The sequence below is a fragment of the Pempheris klunzingeri genome, chromosome 11 (assembly GCF_042242105.1).
Source record: "Pempheris klunzingeri isolate RE-2024b chromosome 11, fPemKlu1.hap1, whole genome shotgun sequence".
In the NCBI taxonomy this organism is placed as follows: domain Eukaryota; kingdom Metazoa; phylum Chordata; class Actinopteri; order Acropomatiformes; family Pempheridae; genus Pempheris; species Pempheris klunzingeri.
In genome coordinates, this window is record NC_092022.1 from 15,780,618 (window position 1) to 15,806,542 (window position 25,925).

The 25,925-nt window shown below is 40.2% G+C and overlaps 3 protein-coding genes across 7 annotated transcripts; 1 reads left to right on the forward strand and 2 right to left on the reverse strand.

The window, feature by feature from the left end:
- Nucleotides 1-7,716: 7,716 nt before the first annotated feature.
- Nucleotides 7,717-16,291, reverse strand: abtb1 (ankyrin repeat and BTB (POZ) domain containing 1). The gene is made up of 12 exons (XM_070840189.1): nucleotides 16,121-16,291; nucleotides 14,241-14,303; nucleotides 14,082-14,137; nucleotides 12,940-13,084; nucleotides 12,564-12,723; nucleotides 12,395-12,440; nucleotides 11,587-11,703; nucleotides 11,293-11,405; nucleotides 11,065-11,163; nucleotides 10,773-10,940; nucleotides 9,917-10,117; nucleotides 7,717-8,775 (listed from the first exon to the last, which is right to left on the reverse strand). Exons 1-12 carry the CDS (start codon nucleotides 16,174-16,176, stop codon nucleotides 8,569-8,571), a joined length of 1,431 nt encoding a protein of 476 aa, XP_070696290.1. The 5' UTR covers nucleotides 16,177-16,291; the 3' UTR covers nucleotides 7,717-8,568.
- Nucleotides 16,292-16,932: 641 nt separating this feature from the next.
- LOC139209496 (deoxyribonuclease-1-like) lies at nucleotides 16,933-21,997 on the reverse strand. 4 transcript variants are annotated; one of them, XM_070839224.1, is made up of 10 exons: nucleotides 21,702-21,997; nucleotides 20,162-20,259; nucleotides 19,909-19,997; nucleotides 19,735-19,821; nucleotides 19,535-19,647; nucleotides 19,114-19,226; nucleotides 18,685-18,848; nucleotides 18,465-18,561; nucleotides 18,233-18,368; nucleotides 16,933-17,122 (listed from the first exon to the last, which is right to left on the reverse strand). In XM_070839224.1, exons 2-10 carry the CDS (start codon nucleotides 20,240-20,242, stop codon nucleotides 16,995-16,997), a joined length of 1,008 nt encoding a protein of 335 aa, XP_070695325.1. In that variant the 5' UTR covers nucleotides 20,243-20,259; nucleotides 21,702-21,997; the 3' UTR covers nucleotides 16,933-16,994. The 4 variants fall into 4 exon arrangements, with proteins under 4 accessions (XP_070695325.1, XP_070695326.1, XP_070695327.1 ...); XM_070839225.1 differs by lacking the exon at nucleotides 21,702-21,997 and adding an exon at nucleotides 20,325-20,749 and having other exon boundaries at nucleotides 20,162-20,244; XM_070839226.1 differs by lacking the exon at nucleotides 21,702-21,997 and having other exon boundaries at nucleotides 18,691-18,848; nucleotides 20,162-20,749.
- On the forward strand, nucleotides 21,261-24,905 carry LOC139209495 (intermediate filament protein ON3-like). Of its 2 annotated transcripts, none has more exons than XM_070839222.1 (9): nucleotides 21,261-21,556; nucleotides 21,720-21,928; nucleotides 22,046-22,106; nucleotides 22,374-22,469; nucleotides 22,591-22,755; nucleotides 22,994-23,119; nucleotides 23,515-23,735; nucleotides 24,480-24,535; nucleotides 24,640-24,905. In XM_070839222.1, the coding sequence occupies exons 1-8, from the start codon at nucleotides 21,311-21,313 to the stop codon at nucleotides 24,532-24,534; spliced, it is 1,179 nt and encodes a 392-aa protein (XP_070695323.1). In that variant the 5' UTR covers nucleotides 21,261-21,310; the 3' UTR covers nucleotide 24,535; nucleotides 24,640-24,905. The 2 variants fall into 2 exon arrangements, with proteins under 2 accessions (XP_070695323.1, XP_070695322.1); XM_070839221.1 differs by having other exon boundaries at nucleotides 24,480-24,526.
- Nucleotides 24,906-25,925: the final 1,020 nt, after the last annotated feature.

Here is a 25,925-nt window from a genome sequence, read left to right on the forward strand (position 1 = left end):
AAGTAACAGGTCAAGTAGTCTAAAGTCGTCTAAAATGTTTAAATTCTGATCCAGTGCAGCCAAACAAATTAAGGTAAATCTTGTGTCTTGTGCATATAGTTCACTGTAGTGCAGTGTTGTCTTAATCCAGAGCATCAGCCATGCCAAACAGATGGCAAGGCCACGTGTTTGTATTTCATGTACTGTAGGTGAAGTGGCCCTATCAAGATGGTGCCCACTTGCGGTCTGTACCGCAGCGTATTTGTTAGAAGGCCCACTGCCAGAGATACTCTACATGAAACACTGTGTGCTGTTAACATTAACGTTAAGGTATTTGTATTAACTGTACAAGTAGATCAACATCAACCTTAACCAGATTGTTGTTTCAGAAATAAGAAGTGGGGGCATGTTGACTTTTAAACATGTTGAGACATAAAATGAAGCAAAGTATCTTGTTGTGCAATTTGTTTGAAAAAAATACACTCAGATCAAATTATAGGGAAGAACAGATGGTTTTTCTTCCTTATTTTTATACTGTGTAAGCTTTTACTTGTATATTTCCCCATTAGCCTTAGAAACAACAACTGATGTCAGTCTTGTAAAGCAAAGTGTATTTCAAAGCCATCCAGTCCCCTTGAGATTCAGCATTGGTTTGTCCCTGCAGAGAACAAAAGCTCTGTCAGCAGGACAACTGCCTTCTGATGCTTGAGGGCAAAACGGCCAGGAAACAGGAAAGTGACTGAACAAAAAAAAAATGCAAGTTTGGATGCTCACTGTTTGTAACTGTGACAAAAACCAACCTTGAATCTAAAGTAGCTGAACACACGGAGGGGAGAGAAAGCTTTACCTAACTTGTATCAAGTCACAATAGCAATCATGTCCCCAGAGTAAACATCCAAACCATCATGATAAAGTCATGTTTGTAATAATAATAGTTTTTAATAAGCCATGTTTAGTAACCATTTCTTGACCTTAGGATTAAACGGTTACATCTGACATTTTTGTCTAAAACTAGCTATTCTTTGACCACAACATCAACATTTTGAGAAGGTTTTTTCTACTTTAGTGCATTAATGTCAGTCATCAAGTCATCAGGGGATTTCATTTTTCCTTGCAATACCATGAGTAGCCACTGGGTAAAACTGGATGGAGGGCTGCAGGGTTAAATGAGCTGAAAAGATCATGAAATGTCTCTAAATCTTTGCAAATGTTTAACTTTTTAACTTTGTGTCATTAAAATGTGGGTAGTAAATACAAATGAACAACGTTTAACTTTCCTCCGTGCTGCCTGCAGCTACAGCTCTTTGCTCATTGTCTAACTCGAAACCACAAAGTTGATTATTTATTTATTTATCTATTTCTTATTTTTTACTTAATCTTCTTTGAACAAGTTTCAGCCTTTAGCTACCATGCTGGATAGCTTTCTTATGTTAATTATTACACAGATTAATTTTTCTTTTTTTCATCTATTGTTAGTGAGGTTTTATGAACTGTATTATGGATTCATATGTCGGTAAAAATCTTTGACGTGACCAAATTGTTTTATTTCTAAATTTAAAGCATGTAGCCAAATTGTTTCCTGTTTTTATAATTCTTTTAATCAATTAATTATTTGATTGTGTACTAAACAAAAGTAAGATTGTAAAGGACATTGTAATTCCAAGGTGATGATTTGTTGTCCTCCCAGCAGGTTTCAGGCATCTCTTCACAGAGATCCACCTGATTGTTTACATTTGAGGACGTTGGAGCCAGAGATTGTTGTCCTGGATAGAATTAGCTCGTCTTTTGTTAGAGGTCTGTCTAAGGACAGATCAGTCACATGGTAACAGTGTAATCCTGTCTCACATGCAGACGCTGTTTGTTTCTATCTGCAGAGCTGGCCTTGTTCCCTACTGGCAACCTTGTGACTCACCTTAGGTGGAACATTACATTGCACTATACACAAACAAGATAGACACATGATGAAAAATAAAGTTAACAGTCATACTGGAAAAATGAGACCACCAAAAAATGAAATGCGCTGCAGCATTGTTCCTGTTATTTGCATACACATTGGCCATATATATATATATTTACTCAGCCTTCTCAGAGAGCCCATTGCCTTTGACAAAGCTGACTAATAAGACCCCTGCTTGCTTGCTTGTGTGTGTCCTGCCGGCTAAGACTTCAAGGGAGCATGTAATGCTTAATCCCATATTACCGTGGCTATGTTAAGTGTAAGCATCTGACTGTCACACACTTCTAAGAGGAGCCTCCATGCAGAGCGGGGAGATAAATAGAATTCCTGGTTGATAAGCTTGAGCTGCAATCAGTGTTGATGAAACTTTATAGGCATCCTCAGCATGGTATTTGCTTGAGATGACAGTGGAAATGTGGAGGAAAGTGATTGGCTGCTGAACACTTCTCATTTCAAGACAATCCTATAAAGAGATCTTCTTGGCGGTATCCTACCGTTCAGTTTAGTACGTGTGTAGTCTTTCCTGTGCCATTTCTTACATAATGGCTGGCTGGGACGACACTACACTGGCCCAAGTCCTAAGTTTGTCTAATGAAATGTAGACGCAGGCTTTTTGTGGTGCCAAACTCAGGCTGAAATCACCGGATACAGCCAAAAAGAATGCATCTATATGGTGTGTGTGTGTGTCAGTATAGTAAAAGCATTGTTTTTTCTGCTTGTTCCACCATGGAAACGGAAATGTGAGGAGTAAAATTGCAATGTTCATTTCTGCTTAAAAAAATCACCAAATCGCCTACTGCATGTGCCCCTTTTCACTTTTGAGTGTTCGCCCCTCGAAAAGTCTTTGCACGGCCCTTTAAGATAGAGTGAAGGGGTAGGAGAGAGAGCCTAAAGCTTTTCAGGTCAGTCTCTGGTTAAGTATGGGCTTACCACTCTCTCTCTCAGGTGGTAATCCCTAACTAACAGCAAATTAGGATATTGGCAGTGACAGCAGCAGAGAGTTATGTCTGCCGTCACCTGAGAGGACATATCAATACACTGGGACAAGGTCGCAAATGTGCACGTCTGTCCATCACAGGACACAAAACACACTCGCTGACAGACGTTGTAGATAAACTTGATATTATGGTGTTGAAATCATAGACAGTGTGGTAGAAATATAACAAATATATAATAAGGAAAATGCTTGTTATCTGTAACTGTGCAAATTGTCAATAAAGTTACTTAAACTACAAGAAAAAGCCCTGCATTAAAAAAAAAAAGTAAAAATATGTAAGATGTAAAATAAAATAGGCTACTCATCATGGAGGAGAATGGTCCCTTTGATTGTTACATATTATATTTTGTATTATTATTATTATCATATTTTGTACATATATCATCAATGTATTATTATTAGTATCAGGCGTAAGCCATTTGGTCATGTGTGCACACGCATGAGTTGTTTGTGCATGTGTATCTGTCTGTCCGCAGCTAATCTCGCATTCTACTGGACCGTTCAGCCTAATATTTTGTGCACACATTTATGTCTATATGGGTGTATGTATGTTGCAGTGATCTATTTTATTGACTTTTATTGCTTTACCGTCACAGACTGCTGACTGCTGACTCCTCCCTCCTCTTACACGGCTCTTATAGAGGCGATAAGTCATCAATAACTGCATTAGTTTGACATCACAGAGCAAAAGGCAATCAGCCGGCTAAAAACAAGCCTCACCTAGTCTGTTGCAGGCCACATTTTGGCCTTTGTCAAGACTCAAAAACGGAGGTGTTTTGTCGAAGTAAGTTCCCCCATCAGATAGTGGCTCCTGCAGCGGTACCCTCCACAGCTGGGGTTAGCTGCGGTCTGCTGAGTGCACTTTTGTGGTTACTAGATACATTAACATGTAAGCCGCACTTTAAATGTGCAGCACTTTATTTACTTTACATATTGTTTGGTTTAATCTACAACAATGCTTTATATTTTGTAAGCTTACTATAGCTTTTGTATGCAAAATCATAATCTTCAAAGCAGTGGTGCAATACAATCAAGCATTTCTACTCAAGTCCTGTGCTTAAATACTGTTTTGAGATATTTTGTCATTTATGTTCATATGTTACGTTAGACCTTTAGTGCACCACATTTCAGAGAAAAATATTGTAGTTTTTACTCCATCATATCTAACACAGCTGTTGTTATAAGATACTCATCAGATTCATCTTGAGATTTTATACAGTATATAGAATATGATATATTATTTACAGATTTATCAACCCCACAATGTATGAGTAGTTCAATTTAGCTTAGCCTCCATCAGCTATAATATTAAAAGGCGACTCAGACGTTAATGCTATTGCAATAATAACTAAATGATACAATATATGATAAAACATCACTCACAGGAGCATTTCTCTCCATAACAGAATACTTCTCTCATCACTGCTGCAAATAAGTATAGCTGTTAAATAAATGTAGCAGAGTAAAAAGTGCAATGTTAACAGCATTATTCAACATAATATTACTATTATTCTGAAAATTACTCAGTAGAATTATAAAGTAGCATAAAATAGATATGCTCAAGTAAACAAAACAACTGCACATTCACCTTACTTTCAACACAGCTCATGTTGTCAGCTTTATGTTCGACCACCTGCAGCCTTCTCCATCTGTTCCAAATGTAATAAATCCTACATGAGAGCCATATATAGAAGAAGGTTTAGATGTGTGTGTTTGGTCCTGGAGAGACAGGCAGACAGATGGTATGAATGACACAGTCCTGTGTGTTCTGCACACGTCATCCATACAGCATCTAAAGTAAATATCTGTAATGAAAGAAATGGAGGACCAGATTGATTTTAAATGTAATGGTAAAGTAAAATACTCAACAACAAAAAAACAAGAAGAAAGAAAACAGTAAAACCAGAACTAAAGGAGGGAGAAGTCACAGTGAAGTCTCAGTGACTCACATGGATTTGACCCTTCTCTACCCTCCTCAAGATTTTTTTTTCCCTCAAAAACACATGGAAATGATTAAGGCAAAATATGTTCTTTTTAAAGACTGTACTGGACATGACAGAAACATGAGTCATAACTTGGACAGAGAAAAAATAAAATATAACATTTTAGTACAAGTCTTATGTAAAAGGAGACTATAACTTGAGGATATTCAAACTGAACATATACCAGCATGCTGAAATTGATTTGAAAACTAAATGATGATTTGAATCACAGTGAAAACATGTTATGGATAAGCATATTGATTCTTAACATAGGTCATACTAGAGTCTGATTATTTGGTGTCATTAGTTTGAACACAGGGGATGCATGAGTTTCATGCCATGATACATCTGACTCTTTTAAATCCTGTAATTCATACCAGCTGAGAATGACAATCAAAATAACAATGATTGACAGTGATGTTAGACCTTTATTATGAGTTATTATAGGGCTTCAGTTGTAACTATTCAAGAAAATAGCATCACAGAGGACAAAGGGACAATGTGATTAATTGCTTGACAGACTGCAAATAGTTTTTTTGCTACTGAGCCAAGAAACAAACTGACCACGAGATCTAAATAGATTTAGTCATGATAAATGACAACAGAAGAGTTGGTGGCAAAAATAAAAGCAAGGGGCTACAGCCATGCTAGTGGCTCTGCGAGGCTGTCCTTTAAGTTAAATGCTAACACACCTTACTTTAGTGCGCTAACTTTTGCTAATTAGCAGTAAGCACGAGCGACAGCTGGGGATGATGGAAATGTCATTAGTTTTGCAGGTATTTGGACATAAACCAAAGTAATTTAAAGTCATTTTCCCACCTGGTTATGGCTTTGGATGAAATGTCAGAGGATCACGAAAGTTTTTACAGATCATCCTGAGGGGGACATCATTGTGTATAACAAAGTTCATGGAAACCCAGCCAATGGCTGTTGAGACATTTGACTCATAACTACAAAAACTAAACTCTTGGTGGTGCTGGAGAAAAAGGTATTAATCATTAATTCATCCTCCGAGGACCCTGAATGCTGGTGCCAAATTCAGCAGCACTTCAGAGAGCAGATGTGAAAACTTTGGCCCTACGGTGGCACTAGAGGAAAGTCATCAAAGTCTCTCAACATCATTCACCATGGATATCTACTGAACATCTATAGAAATGAGTCAGTAAAAGCCAAAGGCTTCAACTTGCTGGTGGGGCAAGAGGTAAAATGAAGTCGTAATTAGACTTCATCCTCTGGGAACCATGAATGTCTGTATAACACTATTCAGTGGCTGTTGATTTATTTAGTCTGGCACAAAGTGGTGGACTGACCGACACTGCCATCCTTTAAGCCTTAGTGTAAACTGACATTTTAAAGTCAAATTTAATGGACAAAGTCCTGCTTTGAACTAAATCCAAGTTCACAGTTTCAGGCTTCACTCTGAACTCGCTCTGACTTGGGGCCACTGTAGAGGTGGAGAAACTGAATGGGAACTTGACTGAGGCACCCAGCCGCTATCATAGAGAGGCTGGTTCGTCTTGTAAACACTGTCTCCATGGAAATTGAATAAAGCGATGAGAAATATAAGTTCCTCCTGTAAAGAGCATAAATATTCAGTTTGATGTCAGTCTGAAACCCAATAAAGTGAAGTTTCCCACCCAAGACCAAAACCGCACCGAGTTGCTTAGCAACAGCTACAAAGCTTGCAGAGGTAATAACTAATTGTGTTGTTTATTCTTGTCTTTTTCAACATGTAAGCCTTCAAGACGCTAGGCTGGAAGCCAGGGGTTTTTGTTGCTTAAAGGATGGCCTTAGTGTTTTGGTTGAACTGCACTTTAATGTGCTGTAACAGCGGCTCTGCTCCACAGTGTTCTCCCTGTTGGGATTTGAGCTCACCCGCTGTTCTGAACCCCAGGACTCCATTAAGGTGACGTACAGCTTTGACTTCTTCCTCCAAGACTCTTTGAAATGAGACTGATGGAGCCCACGGGACGCCAATAATAAGCTATAGAGCAAGTACACTGATGCACACATACTCACATTTATATCACCTCCAACACATAAAAGTGCCCCACTATTTACTGCCCCTCTTCACACCTTTGTGGACCTGTGATGAATGAGTGATTAGAGAAATGGACAACTGTCGAACAACCCCATTCAGGAAAAGTTCCCATGAATTCAGAGACCTGGATGAAGGATTTATTTGTGTCCCACAATGCATGAAGAAGTGTGGTTTGTTCCAAGAAGCAGCCATTCTGTGTGGTGAGAGGCAGCGTCACAACCACTAGGATGATAAGCTGAGGAATGGCGCCATCTTTAGGTGCCTTTCCTGCACTCGATCTTAGCACATAAAACTTTGCCAAGGGAAACTGTTCCTGCATTATTTAAATCAAATCATTTAATTTCACTTTAAATAAATGACAAATAAATACTGTACTGGAAAATTTAAAAGTCTTAGGCAGGAGTGAAGAAATCGATTTACAAAATGCAAAGTTAGCAAACAGAAGGAAAATCTAAATCAAATCAATAGTTCTAGATGTTTGGAAAAACCAACCTGTCGAGTTCCTTCAAAAACTGTGTGCAAGTGTACCTGGAAGAACTGATGCAGTTTTGAAGGCAAAGGGTGGTCACACCAAATATGGATTTAATGTAGATTTTTCTTTTGTTCGCTCATTTGCGTTTTGTTAATCAATAAAAACAAACGATCAAATTTTATACTTTTGAAAGCATTCTTACTTGACAGCATTTCTTCACACCTGGCTAAAAAATTTTGTACAATACTGTGTGTCAAAAATCATGGTATATGTTGAATAAAACACTACTTGTACTTGGAATAACACATTTAATTTCCAAGAGCAGTTGTTAATCAACGTTCATAACATCAAGGTGAGACTGAGAAATGGTTGAAATAACCATTTTTGATAAAAACAAATTAATCTTCCCTGTGTCGATTGTGGATTTTACATGCAAACGGTTCTGTAATAGCGTTATTTTCTTGTGCATACACCGGGCAAGACAGGAAATGTAGGGGCATCGAATATGCAGGAATATGTCACAAGGGGATAAATCTAAGTTTTCACATTTGAGGAATGTTACAAATCTAAAACAAACAAATTCCTTGAAATTTCATCTGATGGCAGAGGTTAAAACTATTTACTGAATGAATGAAGTGAACGTATACTGCGATCTTTTTACTCATAATTACTCATTAAGTGTGTGTCAGTACATGGCATGCACTCTTTTGGCTTTCTTTCAGCATAAAAATAAAAATTCAATCAGATATGAGAGCTAGTGCTAAACATTGTGGGGCCAAAGTGCATTTTAAAAGAGCAAAACGACCAGCTAGTCTACAAACGATGGTAAAATAAATTCATGCGTGTACGATTTATAGATATTCTGCTGGATTTCCTGAACACCAAACACTAAATATCTTTTCTCATATGATATGTCTCACTCAAAGTAGCTTTTAACAGTCATATCAGAATATGCTCCTGTAACATCTTTTGAAAATATATATTCTCTATATATACTGTAAATAAAAGAAAACTTACCAACATACAGACGCATATGTTTTTCTCACTACAGATGTTTGCACCATCATCCCTCAAAAGTATCCACCTTAAAAACTTCAAACGCTGCAGTGGCTGCAGCTGCGAAATCCACCTGCTGACCCCTCAGCAGTCAATATTAATGCTGCAGAGCAGCTCCTCCAAGGCCTCCAGTTTCTGATTGGCCTCCTCGATCGCACTGTAAGTCTGCACGTTGCTGGCGATGTGGAAGCGAATGTCGTCCACCAGGGGAACGGAGTCGGTCTCGTGTCGCTCCTCCAGTGATGCGGCGTCCTCTTTGATGATCTCGGCAAACTCAGCCTGCTCCACAAGCTGTGACAGACAAGTTAGGCAAGTGCAAAGGTGTGAATTTATCCAGAGGGGGAACCGACTGTGGCTAACCAGAACATCCAGAACATCAACCTCAACCTCAGCTTACAGGCGTTAAACTGCATAAACTGGTATCTATCTCATGTGGCCCCGAGATACAACAACAAAAAGTATCATTATATGACCTCAGAGGTCTGACTTTCTGGTGTAATGGTGATGGTGTAGATGTATGAGAGGCAGTCGGGCACCATCAGCCACCACCAAACAACCAATAATGACATTGACTAAAAGATAAAAAGATTTTATGGTACATGCTGTTGTCTGCACTCACTATTTGGGCTTTTGTTGTATTCCCATTTCTATTAGTTTCAATGACTTCTTAACTTCCTCCAGTTGGCTTGCTCTTTATGCTGCTTTGTGTAAAACCACTTTGTATGCCTGGTTTTGACATGACACAAGTTGTGATAGAGTTATAAGCAATTACTAGTTCACCTCTTGGCAACATAGCAACCAAAAACAACACTGTGTGTACTGGTACTGGTACCATAATGGAAGCACTTTAAATGAATTGTTCAGCATTTCTTTGCTTTCTTGACAAGAGTTAGATGAGAAGATCAATACCGTTGTTTTATCCGTCTGCTAAATAGGGAAGAGCTGGGACATGGTTAGTTTAGCATAAAGACTAGAAACACAGCTAGCTCGTCTACCAGCACCACATGCTCAACACAATTGTTTGAGTTAACCTGAAGTTGAGTTAAATGCTGAAACTATTGTTGGCCTGGAGAACTAACTTTTCCCCTGCTCCCAGTATTTATGCTGAGCTACGCTAATCGCTGCTGGCTCTAGCTTAATTTTTAAGGTACAGATGTGAGAGTGGTATTGATCTTCTCATCTGACTCTCAGCAAGAAATCCAAAGAGCAAATTTCCCAAAATGTTGAACTATTCTTTCATGGATTTTAAATACGTTCATGTGCTTCACTGACAATATCCGAGGTATGAACATCAATAATTAGACCTGTGCAGTAAAGAAAGCATGAATTTGAACTGTTGTGTGCACTTCAGTCACCAGCTACGATATTCTAGACATTTTCAAGTTATCCAACCAAAATAAAACCCCTTAGAAAACCCCACAGAGACACTCACCCGATAAATGATCTTGGCCATGAACTCTGTGCACTGATCCTCCAGCCGAGAGAGACGGAAAAGTTTCGCCATCTTCCACATGTACACAACGTTGTCCTCACATATAGTCTTAGCAAGCGTCTTCCCACAAAGACGCTTCAGCCCCGGCAGCAGGTACATGTCAGCCACACACAGCACGTCATACACGTTCTCTGTTGTTAGCTGGACATACAGAGTATCCAGTCAGCGGTCAGATAACAATGATGAGCGTTCAAGTAACATAACTTCAAAATGAAATCAATGAACCACCGATGTTAACGGCACAGTTTCCTTCTTTATAGACTAAAGCTGCGACATAATCAGCTAATTAATCTGTGACAAAAATAGCTGTTTGATGCAGCCTTATTGTAGACAGCTGATCGACTCAAGACATCTTAATGTATTTGGTCCCCTTTAATTCAAAATGAAAGATTCAACAATCCCCACATGAGCAAACATCACCTTCCTGATGCCAGTTTTTTTCAGGTATATGGGGGTGCTGTTTAAATTATTTTCAATCCTGTGTGGTCTCCCTCGTTGTCTAGCTATGACAGTTAGTATCATTATCATTATCACTTTAGGATGATAAAAATATATCTACATTTAAACTGAATATTTATGACACCCCTGTACGCACACACACAATTTCTTCTTTTTTACAGGCTAATGCCGAACATTAGATACTCAGTTTGTCAGGCACTAGAGGTAATGCTTTGGTTTCACTGTCTATTTTACGATTCCTTGGCTGGCAAACAGATTCATTTTCTCAGTGAATGACAAGTTGGCATCCCTGATAAACAATTCCACAGAATAATTTCAAACATGAATATGCACTTACCTCTGTATAATCAGTGTAGATGTAATACATGACGTGGATAAATATTTCATGGGAAATGTTGTGTAAGGTAATCACAGGGGTGCTGGGCTGGGACTGCAGCTGTCCTCCCTCGCTGAAGTGGTCCTCCAGTAAGGCTTTAAAATAATCACTTCGTCCGCAGAAAAACGCCTGGAGAGACACACACAGGCATGCAATAAAACTATTTCAGTGACACGATCAACATTTGAGCAACAGGACCTGGGCAGGGTGTTGGAGACCTGTAATCTGATTTAGGAATATCATGTGTTTGTACCTTATGACACAAGAAATTGTAACCATCGACTTGGAAGCAGATGTCAGGATAGGTAGGGAAGCGGTCGACTCTATTAAAGGGGAGTTCACCAAATCCAACCTGAGGAGAATCAACATAAAAACCATGACCCTGCTCCAGTAACCTAAGTCAAAATAGCCTCATTTGAAATTGTTACAGTAGCAGCTATAGTGTTAGTTAAAGTTCTTGATGTGGGAACTATGTCCTCACTCTTAGTTCAGTGGGAAGTGCGCAGTCTGCTAACTGAGCCATCTCCTCCTGAAGTTGACAGCTGTGAGAGTCCAGGCTGAGGACTTTCACACACACTCCTGGCTTGTTGGACACTTCAGTATGAGAACAAGACAAGAGACACATCACTCATATGGGAAAAAGTCAGTCCAAGTTCCAGATAAAAGGATCAAGAGTTTAATGAGACACTACAGTTAAAAAATGGCATTTTGAGACTATGCTAGACTACACTTACATGCATTAGAACGCAACAGTGAACCAAGAGCACTTTCTTACCAAAGTCATACACCTGTTTGCATTTATTCTCCAGCTCCTCTATCAGATCGGCCATTTTGCACTGTTTAGCAAGTCGTCGGGAGTCCTCCACAAGGCTTATATCAATATCCATTCGTCCTGTAGGGGACAGAGAGAGACAGAGAGAGAGAGAGAGAGAAATGACATACAACAAACATTGTCAGCTAGGACTGGACCCGCGTTGGTTGCGATCATACAGTCATGTGCCATGTACTGTAACTCTCTCCCAAAGTTAAGAGCCTTTTTATTGGCAAATTACGCATAATATGTCGATGGCTGAAGCCTCATTTTAAGTTCAGATGAATTAGAATGAATTTTTACATGGAAGAAGCACTATGGATTTTGTCACCCATCACTTCATAACAAAATCCATGTGGGCGTATCAAGTAGGGATCGAGGAGTTGGACATGGTCCCTCACACCAAGTAGGCCAACCTTAGATATCCAGGTCCAAGACCAGACCCATGACCAGGAGAAATGATTATAGCGATCATATGCTAGAATCACGATAGTATGATATTGAAAGCAAACTACAAATTAGAAAACCAGAAAATACATTAAAGCATGAGCCCATTCACTTACTTACTGAATTTGACTATTTTGGGTTCTTTAATTAGGGAAACATTATTCAGATGCAAGATTAAAAAGTTACAAGATTTGTACATCCCATGAAAATAAATGATATTTGTTGGGTTTCAGATTAATCAAAATCTTTGTTGCTGATACATTAAAAAATGTCTTAAAGCTGTGACCAAAGGGGAAGAACATTAGCTGCTCTAATTCACACCCACCTGTATAGAAATATTGCAGGATGGCTCCAAAGGCTGCAGGGTTGACCTGAAATCAAAACCGCTTTCATCCATACAGATATAGATGAAGACAATATGCATGTATTGTTTCATATTGGACACAACCATCCAACAACAAAGCTGACGGCACAGAACTAATACTTTTATCTACCAAAGGGTGTTTGAGGGTGATCAAGTTCTTCCCTTTCCATTTCGTCTCAAACATATCAGTGAAGTACTCTGAGCGTGCACTGAGGACACATCGGTGGGCTGTAAATATTTGTCCATGAACTAGGAACTTGACGTCGCTGTGGTGACCCTGCTCCAGTAACCTAAAGCAAAAACACACAAACGCTTGGATTAGATGGAGGTGCGCACAGGAGGTGCGTCGTACACAGGATTCCCTCCAAACTGTGATGGGTAAGTATACTGCACTCGTTTTCACTGTAAACTGCTAAAGCAGCTGAGGAGAATGAGCTGATCCGTCTTCTGCTCTGTAGAGGAAATAGATCATTTACATGAATGGCAGTCGGGCACTTGATCCTTACATGTGCAGAAAGTAGTTAAAATCTTCCCGCTGCATGGCGCGGATGCTAACACACTTATAGTCTTTGAGCAGGCGTCGGACAGAGTCATTCAGAGATCCGTACATACACCTCTCGCCATCAAATGTGTTGGCTTCACACTTGGCACCTGAAAGCACAGCAAAGAAAAGAACTAGAATTACCGACCTGTGGTTATATGTTGTTGCAGTTTACATCAGTGTCTGTCCGGAGTCATATCATAGATGCTGTGGAGATTTTTGCCTGAAGCTCGATATCAGCAAAACCAATGAGCCTGCAGTGAACTACATGAGGAACCGGAGGCCTCTGTCCTGGCTGTCATCCAGGGAGAGGAAATGAAGAGGGTGGACTCGTACAAGTACCTTGGGGTCCAAATCCATTAAAAAACTGGACTGGACTCACAACTTCTCTTAGTTTGTAAATTCACTGAGAGACACAAAAAGTCAAACTCCTTATGTGTGTTCACATGCATGGCCAACAACTGATTCTGACTGAACACAAAGCTGTAGCCATGACAGTAGACCATGCTCAAATATGGATGTTGCTGCTAAGAAGCTACGACTTCTTTAGTGGATGCTTCACACACATCTTCAGCCCAACAGCACAGAAGATCACAGCACAACAGATTTATAATCACAATCTCCCCTTCTGCTCCTGGATTATGGCGTTGAATAATGGCCAGAAAAGTGTTTTTGAAGAACATTATCTCATCACACTGAAATTGACCTTTGACATTTTGTCATCACTTCATCATTTTATAGTTTTTTTTAATCACATTTGTGTAAAATCTTGTCCTTGTTGGTGCATGAATTATTGTGTTAAGGCCAAAAATGTGTTTTGTGAGGTCACAATGACTTTGACCTTTAACCACCAAAGTCTAATCAGTTCATCGTTGAGTCTAAGTGGATGTTAAATCTGAAAAAATTCCCTCACAGTGTTCCCGAGATATCGTGCTCACAAGAATGGAACGGATGGACAACCATAAAGCATAAAGCCTCCAGAAACTGTGATTATACTTGAACATTTCTGAGCGCTAACACTGCTACATAAACTACCATGGTAGTTTAGCGTTTTACACTACTTAACAAACAAAAGGCAACAGAACTACTGTTAAACACCAGACTTACCATTAGCCAACAGGTACTGGACCAGCTCCTCATGACCACAGAGACAAGCATAATACCTGAAAAATGAACAGTCACATTTAAAGTTATAATAATATATGTATAATATAATGACACTGTGTAAGAAAGAGGGTCAGACTTACTTGCCCAAATAGTACTTACAAAGGGGTGCTGTCCCATTTATCTCTTACATTGAGGTCCACGTCTCTTTGTTCAACAAGGTATCTTAGAGAGGACAGAAAAGAAATGAGTGGTTACAGTGATGTACCACACAGTGATAACCTGTCATAGACTAAGCCACTGACTACAGCGGAGATATTTTGGTAAACTGTATGCACATTGAATTGAATTGTAGCCATTCACTGCATGCAGCAGCGCAGTGCATCTTCCATCACATGTACATCCCCAGTTTGCCATCCCCGACAAGGTTGGATAATAGAGATGAGGCATCAGAGGCCGAGGAAGAGGGGCAGTGTGTGGTGGGGGTGTGAGGCAGGAGGCATGAGTGCAGTTTCACAGATGTCGACTCAAAGGCCTGGTGAGATGGGCCGTCTACCTCTGATCGGAGCATGTTAACCTCAGACTGGATATAAGAAGTGGACGTGGCTTTCGGGTCTGAAAAGTGAAGCCAATGAGGAGGTGCCTTTTTTCTAATGGCCAGCAGGGAGTGACTCCAATGGTCCAAAAAGAAGTCTGAGTGTATGGAAGTCTATGGAAAAATGGCAGCACTTCAGTAAAGGCTTTCCTTAAGAGTTCATGGTCTGAGTCACTAGTTTCAAGTCTTCTTCAATACAGCATGATGTTCATTTTGTAAATTAGCGTCCCATTTAGAGTAAAACTATGAATGGCATTGAAAATATATTGATTATTTCTTGCCTAAAATTTGTTCAGAAACAGATTTTGGTGGACTAACTACTGTTAAGGTGAAAAGAGTGAAAGTTTACTAGCCTACTTAATGTAAATGAACTCTACCACTCATAACTACTCAAACCTCACTGCTTCACACAACCGGGACCTCAGCAGTAAACGTTCTCTGGAAACACTTCCATTGACGTTGTCTGTATTTGCAGCATGTTTTAAACGGAGCACATGTGCATTCAAATTGATGCAAATTTTTGAATTTGCTTGTATTTTATCTACTTACAGTGTTTTGAGCTCTGAGGGTAACAGTATGAAAGGTTTGTCTCTATGTGCATATGACATTGTAAATGCAGCAAATGACGCCTGTATTTCCATTTTATTCCCAGTATTTCCCATGAACAATTTCAACCTTATCCACACAGCTGCATACTTTTTTTTCCAAACAGGACTGGTTTGTATACATGCCTCCTTGCATTTGATAGATATTTATAGATTTATTATTCTGAAGCTAGACCAGTGCCTGCTTTTATCAGCACCATGAAAACAACATACTCATAGTATGTTTTTTAATCTATAAATATAGCCTGCATTCTTACAAACACTCATATTTTAGATAACTAATCCAGAGCCTCCATCATGCAGTGCAGGAGAAAAGGGGAATTCAGCAGGACTTGTTAGCTGCACAGACAAACTGGCTATTGTACTGACTTGTGTTGGTCTCGCGTGACAAATGCTCTCTTGGTGATCTGCAGGACAAACTAGTCTGTCCAAAAATATGTCCTAGCACTTTGTTAAACAAAATCTAAGCAGTACAGCTGGCAGCAGTAAATTATCCTCATGTCACCCTGACAAACAGCCCACATGGAGAAGTAGGTTAGCTCAGTATCTAACCTACGCTGCATCTGTAAACTGAGCAGCTAACCTACATGCGTTTGCAAAAGTTACCAGCTGGGTCATCAAAGCTAATGTTAGCAACCCTGTCTTCCGTGTTTACCTCCGATTTGATTTCAAAACAATGCGGCTAGCTTTGGTTTAGCTGCAGGTTCATGCAGGCTAATGTTATGTATGAGAGGACTGAGGGAAGTATTAGTGTTCGCAGCCACGTGTAAATTTAAACAAGCTTTTAGCACAGAGGCAAAGATAACCAAAGCAAACACAACGTCAGCTGAGCCGCTGGTTACCTGACTCTACAAATGTCGCCCTTTCTGCAACTACTAAACAAGTCGAACACGTCCATGATCCCCGCGGTGTTTTCGGTCCTCTGCACTGCATTGAGACGATGATGTGGTGCGGCTTCAGAGGCTTCTCGGTCGACGCTGAGAAAGTTGGCCGGCTGTCACACACACCTCTCTGCACAGTTGTTTACAACAAGCTTGTTTGGGTCCTTCGTGTTTTGGGCAAAGAGGTCCGGCGGTCACGTGACTGGGGTGTCTACTTCACTTGGTGCGCGGAGAATAAAGGTAAACTGATACGCTTCACACGATGGGAGGGTTTGTTACACTAATTTGACGAAAAGTTATGTGCCGCTGTGTTTATATTTGACATTAGTCGAACATTAACCCTCTAAAAGTCACATTTTACAAGTCAAATTCTTTGTCATTGCAAACGTGTAACTTGAATGTGGAGCAGCTTGTGTTAGCCGCTTCGACAATCTGAAATCGGAGCTCAGACGGGTCCCTGAAAGCAGCACACGTCACTGTGCTCTATTCTCTCATCGGTGTTTACAGTGTGAGTGTCTGTGTTACAGCTCCACCCAGAAGCATGTCGTGTTTGACATTTTTATCAAGGTTTCATCAAAGTTTACAGGGCTCCCTAAACCAGACAAACTCCTGCTTGTTCCCCCTCAGTGTGTTCAGGCAGCTCCTCATTTATAGGCTGCAAACCACAGTTGTTTCCTGTTTTATACAGACTATTTCATATCAGTGCCATTTACCTCAATAAAAACAAAAAAGGGAGAAGGGAAAAAAAAAAGGTGTGTATGAAGCCATTATTTTTTTATTTTATTTTGCACAATACATTCTGAATTATACAAATGATATTGAAATGAAATTGAGCTCATTCTTTCTGTTGGAGGGTGGCAAGCCGCTGTTTTAACATGGATATCTGAAGTTGAAGTTTCTCTCGCTCCAGCAGGAGGTTTTCCTTCTGCAGTTTCAGCAAATCAACCTGCAAGCTCTCTGTTTCTAGAAAAGCACACGTGAAAACACATATGATTAGCAGTAAAACAGACATACTGTAGTAGGTAATAATGTCACTGGAAAAAACTCTCTAGTCATATTTGTGTATTTTTTAATTCAACTTCTAAGGAGGAAAACACCATAATGTGTGGTGTGTTTTTTTTTTTCTTTCATTTTTTTTTCTTCAATAATTAGCAGGTCGAGCACCCACCATGCCATGATCTGGGCATTAATGTTTCAAATGCTCACAATTATGGTCTTTGTAAACATTTCCTCAAGTAGGCCTACAGAACAGAAACTTTCCTGTTTGTGTCATTAGACTGAGCTTCTATCCTGAAGGCCGATTATACTCTGCTGCTATCGTCCTTCCCCACCCTGTCTGTTGTTCTCTGCCCCACGCCCATTCATTCCTTTAGTTAAGTACAAATATGTACATATTTTAACAAGGCTCTGTCTCTATGTCTAGACAAGATGCATTCATTTGACACTATGTGCTCACATCAATTCAATGCTCATCGCACTACGTAACCTCAGTCATGCCTTCGACAAGCCAACCATGCCAAGGCGGGTGGTCATGTCATCGGACACTTTCAGTGCTAGAAATTCAACAATATTTTGTCTGAATTCAAATTATATTGAAGAACTTGACAGTAATCGGATATAACAAGTTACATTACTTTGATGTAATAATTAAAATAGTTAAATTACATGTAAAATGTTGAGCGAATATCAATATGTAACCTATAATTATTACATGTAATCTATTACATTGTAAAAGTATCCTTCCCAACACTCTTCATAACACTTAACCTTTAAAGCAAAATTGAGTTATTATCACTACAGAGGCAGTATTGGTCAAGTTACAAGTTTAATGCCTGTGCTTTTGAAAATAAGTAAAACCTTTAAGTTCTGCTCTAAAATTAGATTAGATTAGATTAGACACCCCCAAATTCCAGGCATTCCCTCTCATGAATTGCACCCCTGCTGTTCACTGAGGCAACTCTATACTGTAAATGTCAAACAAACCAAACATGACGTAGATCAGATCTTGTCTCAAATACTTAAGTCCATGTCTGACAGTGACAGGAGAGAGTAAATTACAGTTTTGCTCTATACCTGTGACGCTTCTGTTAACTGATGCTTGCTCCTGGGTGTGGACGATGTCACGTCTTTTGGAGCTATTTGCCATCCAGAAGGGAGGAGCGCTGCGTAGTTCAACCTCAACAGGGTAGTGGTCGCTAACTCTCAGGGCCTGCCGGAGGATGCATACACTGACATACATATTCCCACAAAACAAGATAGAGAAGAAACACGTGAATAACATGTTGTGGTTATACAGACAACTCGCCTTTTCTTCTGTCATATCAAACTCTTCGTGGAAATTGAACGGCTTGGCTGAGTTTGGCACAATGGCTGCCAGCACATCTTCTCCATATACAACAATCCTGTGAGAGAAATATATAAATGTATCCCATTCATTTTTATACAATGACAATAACATAAATAAATGAATAAAATAAAACTGAAGCATCTTTTCTGGCGTTGCATGAATGGACTTTATTATCTACACGTGCCGGTCGTAGGTGTGGTCATTTGATGTATTTGCAGTGGTGTCCACGTCATCACCAATCAGCCAGTGGAAATTCTTGTCGCTGCGAATTCGGATCTCCTTCATTTCCTTTGGGGAGACATACACCCCATCTGCATTGAAATCCCCCAGGATCATTACGTTCTGCAGGAAATCAGAGATGGCCGTTTTAGTACTAATGAAAGCTCCCACTTCCTTTAGTTTGAATATAAGAACACAGAAAAACCACAGCAAGAGTGGCCAAGTCGCAACACAGTTCAATGACAGTTTATAGGTCATCTAATTTCTCTGATATAAGAGTATGAAATTGAGGTATATGAGGTTATGAAGCCAGTTATTAATTCATTAAAGCACTACTTTCTTGTGAAACCACGTTGTTAAAATACTGCAACAGGATGATATAACTCACATCAGTTTTCCATTTGTCTTTGACCAGCAGGAAGACCTCATACAGCTCATCCAGCTCTTTCTCTGAGTCCCATGGTTTGGTGCGCACAGGGATCAGCACTATATCCTTCAACACTGCAACCAAAACAGTCCTGTCTGTCACGACAATGCTTGTCTCTGGAAACATGCCCTATCATGACATATGCAAAACAGACGACACTGACTGACTGAACCTGATTAACCTGCCTTCTGCTCCTTTGAATCACACGCAAAACTAAATCAGACTCAGTCCCCTTGAGAAAACAAACAGGTGCATATATGGGCATCACTCACACATACCACAGACATTACAGCGACAATGTTGTCTACAGAAAATCCACAAGCCCACTGATATCTATAACTTCCTTTTACTCCTTAACCTCCACCAAAGTGCAGAGACTGACCCGTGTTGTGTGGTTTGAAGTGGAGAATATACGGCTCTCTTGCGAAAGCATCCACGTCATTCACCTGGTTGTCTTCATATTGGTAGGAGTCGATCAGGTCGACAACATCGTCCCTTCCAATGGGACAAAAATGGCAATGTCAGTGCAGCTGTTTGATGGTTAAATTACAAAAAGAGTCTGGCCATAAGAGTCGATCTCACCTGTACAGAAACAAGAACTGCTCCTTGTATCTGTTCCTTCCCAGGCGGGTGCTGAGCTGCAGAGCGTAGTGATGGGATGTGTTGGCTCTGAGACGGTAGAAGACAGCTAAAGTATGCGCACATACAGCACAAAACAACATAAACAATTGATAACTGATAAAAATGGAAACTTACCTGTTCAGTTCTTCCAAGAAGAGTTTGACAGAAGCTCCGCTCACATCCACCACCTCAAGAATCACTATGATGTCGTATCGAGATACAATCTACACAAGGCAAAAGTGTGAAGTGTTAGTAGAAGTTTAGTTTCTTTAGTAGCAGTTTCTTGGCTGCTTTGCATAAATCACTTCAGTGACACGATCCAAACATCTTTTACTGTGTAATGTCTCAACCACCGGATGCCAATGTCAACAATGTCAGTGAGTTTTACCTTAACCAGAGTGGATAGGACATCTTGATCTGAGACCTTTGTCAGTCCGAACCTCTGCACGTTGAACGAAGCGATCTTCATGTCTGACAAGAGAAGAGCTAATAGAGACGTTTAAAATTGGGTGTTACCGGTACTTATACGCAACACAAATATGCAGGCTCACCAAGTCTTTTGTGGATCTTCACACAACCTTGACAAAGCTCCACAATAAAGCTGGTTGTATGAGACTTATTTCTCTGTAGTTGTTTGTTTAACAGAGGATGGTGATTGGGTAATCAGCCTCAGAGGGAAGACAGGGAGAGTGTGAAAAAAAGATTGTTTGACATAAAGAGGGACAGCCCCACTTTTTGCTTGCAACTGGTTGTCACTACCAGAGCTTAATGATTTCATCATTTAACAAGGTTGAAGCAGGTATAGCATAAGTATGACATTATGTCGGAGGCAACAACTCCAACAATTTGAATCTAGTTTTCTCTGTGTCCTCTGAACTGTAATCAGGCAAGAAAATCTGGCAAATGTTACAATATTCTTCCCACAACCAGCTCTTCTCACATGGTTTTATAATATTTGGGCACATTTACTATGTAATCTACATGTTGTTTACATGTTGTTGATTATTGTGACCTTTCGTGGCATTCATTTTTCATGGAGGATCCTGCAGGTTAAATCACACCAGACTGATTCGCCTTTTACCGGCTATGAAGACCAGATTCCTTCTCTACTCCTGCAGCATAACTGTACACAACCCTGAAACCTCATTAATGCATAAATCCAATATAAATATTTATTCTGGTTGCACTCATGGTTTCATTTATTATCAGTAAAGATTTGGGCTCTTGAAGGTGGCAGACCCAGTGCTCACCAAGAGAAAACACTCTTAATGTATTACTCAAATGCACACCTGAAGCCGCAGAGCAGGCCTGGATTCCGGCATAACAACAGAAACTATGCAACAGCGGGGGTAGGTGGGACAAACAGGTGGTAGAGTCAGACTGGTTTACCCACATTGGGGACTCGCATAACTTCACTATCACGTCACACCCAGACCTGCCTATAAAGTGACACGCAAAAGATAGGGAGATGCACAGTGCAGCTCAGCAGCCGCCTGACCTCTCCATCCAGCAGTGAAATCAACCACACAGAACAAAGATGAGTTTGAGGGGCACGAGAAGCACGTCCTCAAGGGGCTTCAGCAGCATGTCCATGGGATCCTACTCCATCCCCAGGATCAGCACTGGGAATTACCAGGCCGCCCCGATTACAGCCGTGACCACCAACAAGAGCCTGCTCACCCCGCTGAAAGTGGACATCGACCCCACCGTCCACGCTGTTCGCACTCAGGAGAAAGAGCAGATCAAGAGTCTCAACAACCGTTTTGCCTCATTCATTGATAAGGTAAGAGGAAATGTCACTCAAACTCTGGTTGATGAATGTTGGGTGTCAGAGTTAAATCATTACCACATTCAAAGTGACATTCAAAGGCCAATGATCTATACGGTCTCTATAAAAGATGTTAGGATCCGTTTAATTTCATCTGTACCTCCTCCTCCTGCTGCAGGTGAGACACCTGGAACAGCAGAACAAAATGCTGGAAACCAAGTGGAAGCTGCTGCAGGGACAGACGGCCGCCTCCTCTAACGTCGAGCCCATGCTGAAATCCTACATCTGCAACCTGCAAAGACAGCTGGAGTTCATCACCAACGACAAGCACAGGCTCGACATGGAGAACAATGTCATGCACAAAAACGTGGACGACTACAAGACAAAGTGAGAAACCGAACCGCTGTGAAGTCTGTGAGCTAGAGTGCAGTTTTAGAAATATGGTGCCTATGTGCATCCTGAGAAGATCTTTATGAGTGATCTGGTATTTGTGGGCTGTTTCAGGTATGAGTGTGAGATCAACAAGAGGAACGAGGCAGAGAATGAGTTCGTCTTGCTCAAAAAGGTAGAGTATACAGTCACTGTGGCTATAATAGATTCTTGTTTTGTGAATGTGTATAACACTGATGAAACTGTCCTTTAAAGTGAGAAGAACAACTCATTGAGCACTAGACTTATTAATTTCCTTGTTTTGCTACAAAACTGTATTATCTGTTCACTATGGTTAAAACAATAAAATAATTTTGGCCACATAGAAATTTTCATGAACTGTAGCTGAGTCAAATGCAAAAAATTGAGTACTGAGAAGCGTTTTTTTGCTGACTGCCTACAGGACGTGGACGCAGGCTATCTGTCCAAGGTCGATCTAGAAGACAGGACATCTTTTATCAGTGATGAATTCAACTTCCTCAAGAACCTGTATGATACGGTATATAACCTTTCACTGAAAGTCTTCCCAATATTTACCAAAAATCAAAAGATAATGGAGATATATGCAGGATGGATTTTGTCCTCTTACCATTGCTGCATATACTGTTTTATAAAAAAAGGAGCTCCGTGAGCTGCAGGAGAGCCTGAGGGAGACGTCTGTGGTGGTGCAGATGGATAATTCCCGTGCCCTGAACATGGATCAGATTGTGTCCGGCGTTAAGGCTCAGTACGAGGACATTGCTGCTCGCAGCCGTGAAGAAGCTGAAAATTGGCACAAGACCAAGGTGAAGAACTAAAAGACACGACCCTAGGTCTAACATGAGCAATTACATGTCGCTGTTTATGTAACAAAATTTGTAGTAAAACTAGTTTCTCTTTAAAATTACAAATATGAAAGGGTTCCACAGCTAACTAAAGCATATAAGTCTACAAGAATACTCTGTGTTTTTGACAGGACCCACCCACGTCAAACCTGATTATTTATGATCTCACGTTTCTTTCTCTGATTTCCACCGGCACCAGTTTGACCAGATGACTGCTGAGGCCGACCAGTATGGAAATGAGCTGCGTAGCACCAAGGGTGAAATATCTGAGCTCAACCGAATGATAAGCCGCCTGCAGAATGAGATCCTGACTGCAAAGGCACAGGTGAGTTACAGGTTTACAGAGTGTCTCAGATATGTTGAAAGTCAGTGGCCACCAGAATTATAAAAGCATAAAGTTTGATTTGCTGATGTGGTGCAAAAAAAAAAAATCAGTAAAGAATGATGTGCAAAACACTTTATATTACTTGGAGTAAAAGCAACACTTTTCAATCTTATGCTTCTTCCTCTTCAGGCAGCAATAAACACATAATGGTTATTACGAAATAGTCAGATTGTCCAATAGCCTATAGGTATTTTTGGTTTGGCTGTTACTGCAAGCTTCAATGACATGACACATGGTCAATTAAAAATCTCCAATCCCCAACTTGAAAGGGGTGATTGACATACTCAGGTTTTATTGAATGCTTACACTGTCCACGCCTGCACCTTTTATTACAGCGTACCACCCTTGAGGGCCAGGTAGCTGAAGCAGAGAATCGTGGGGAGGGGGCCGTGAAGGATGCCAAGGCTCGCATCAGGGACCTGGAGCTGGCTCTGCAGAGGGCCAAGCAGGACATGGCTCGCCAGCTCAGAGAGTACCAGGAGCTCATGAATGTCAAGCTGGCCCTGGACATAGAGATCTCCACCTATAGGAAACTGCTGGAGGGAGAGGAGCAAAGGTGCAGTATCAAGTTCTTGTGATATAATAACTCACTGGTTACAGGCTTATTTGATCTTTCATGGCAAATTTTACCACATAATCATCATCAATTTAAGAGTTAAAAGAATTCTCCACTGACTTTACATTGCATTACACTCTTATACCGTTGTCAGAGTCAAGACAGACAGTGTGAAAATATTATCAAAACTGATACAACAGAACCAGAGATAAATAATATTATTCCATATCTAACCTTCTCGTTTACAAAAATCTTGCGCCGACATCACCCAGAATGCAACACCATCACCAACAGTTCCGGACAGGAAGTCAGGACGAGTGTGACGAGTATTGTAGCCTGGAGGCGGTTAATCAGACCAACATTTGCCAAACCAACCACTTAGTTTTCATCCTTTGAGTCTATTCTACTATAAAACCGAAAAATACTGTTCGGAAGCGCTTTCAATAAAGCACAAATCTCACCTTTGTGTAGCTTGTCTCAGGACAGGACTCTTAGTACCAAACCGTAATGTGCTCATTACCGCCCCCCTGAGGCCGGAGGGCGGTAAAACACCCACCTACTTCATAGTTGCTAAGAACCGCAGTTGTGAGGGCAAAAATTAGCCACTTCTGCTCTTGAAAACAAAGGCTGAATACTGGACAAGACCTGTAAATATATCTTGATGTGTAAAATAAGTGGAGTGCCCCTTTATTAGCCTTTTACTTTGACATCAATGCTTATACTTTCCTGCCTTTTCACTGACAGACTTGGACAGGAGTCTGTTGTCAACATCCAAACAGTGCCCACCAAAAGTAAGTAGTGTAAGTAGCCTACTGTATTTTTCCAGATGAATAAAACACCATTATTATATCTGGCATGAGGATTGTTATGACTGATTGTATTTCTACTGTCCTCCTCCCTACAGGCATCCCGGTAGACAACCACCACAAGCAGAGAAAGTCAGGCGCCGTGCTCATCAAGACAGTGGAGACCCGGAATATATCATACAGCTAAAAAAAACCCCACTGCAGTACTATAACCTGCTGGGTCACTGTGGTCATTTGACCCTTTTCAGTAATCTGCACCAATCTGCGCCAACTGCACCAATGAGCCAAATTTGTTAATTTCCCTACTCCTTGTGTTTGATGTCACATTAATTACCAAATAAAAATGTTCTCTGCTGCACGATCATTTGTGTTCCTCTTTAGTAATAATTAAGAAGGCATCTAATTCAGTACGTTTAGTTCTCCTCTTTACATCGACATATAAACTTGCAGCAAACAGCTGCCGATGTAACACAAAACTAGCAGAAGGATAATAAAGGAAAATACTTATATCCGATTGACATGCTTTCGTCCTAAGTGATGAAAATGTTTATACATCCTATCTAGTCTGACAACAGGTGTCTCATACTTTACATTAATGCTGATGTGACTTTAAAATCTCACCTTCATTCAACAAGTGTTTTGATTATTATTTTTGTATGTTTGACTTTGCAGGATGGCATACGTGCAGAGCTTGAAACGAGAGGGTGGTTTTCAAAACCATTCATTGAAAGTTTCTCTCACTTAAAATTTCAGTTGAACGTGGCGATAACAGTGGACATTTAAGAACCTTTAAGTGGGGAAATGAACTTTGGCAACTATGGCAACCATATCAGACACAAATCATCATCCAAAGCAGAGACACTTAAATGTCAAATAAGTTGTTTGTTATGATGTCTGATATGATATGATATCTATGCGTCTGTTCTCTTTACTGCAAACATTATCTAATGCTATTCTAATAATGTTATGCCAGACCAGAGGTGCATTTGCTGCACTCCAGTGCCCGTTAAGAAAAACTACAGCTCACTCTATCCTGGAGCAGATCTATTTCACATCATCAGACTGACCTCTGACCAGAATGGATCAGTCTGAAAGGACTTCATGGCCTCAGGAGCTGCTTCACAGAGACCGTTTAGTGACTTATGCTCCCTGAAAGCACACACATGGAAAGTAGGACAGTTATTTTGTCTTGACAACAAATAATAAATAGAATAGAATTAATTAACATATTATATTATATTATATTATATTATATTATATTATATTATATTATATTATATTATATTATATTATATTATATTATATTATATTATATCATAATAATGGTAATGGTGGAGTTAATTTTAACTACTTTTTTTCCGGATTTGCAAAGTAACTAAAATCA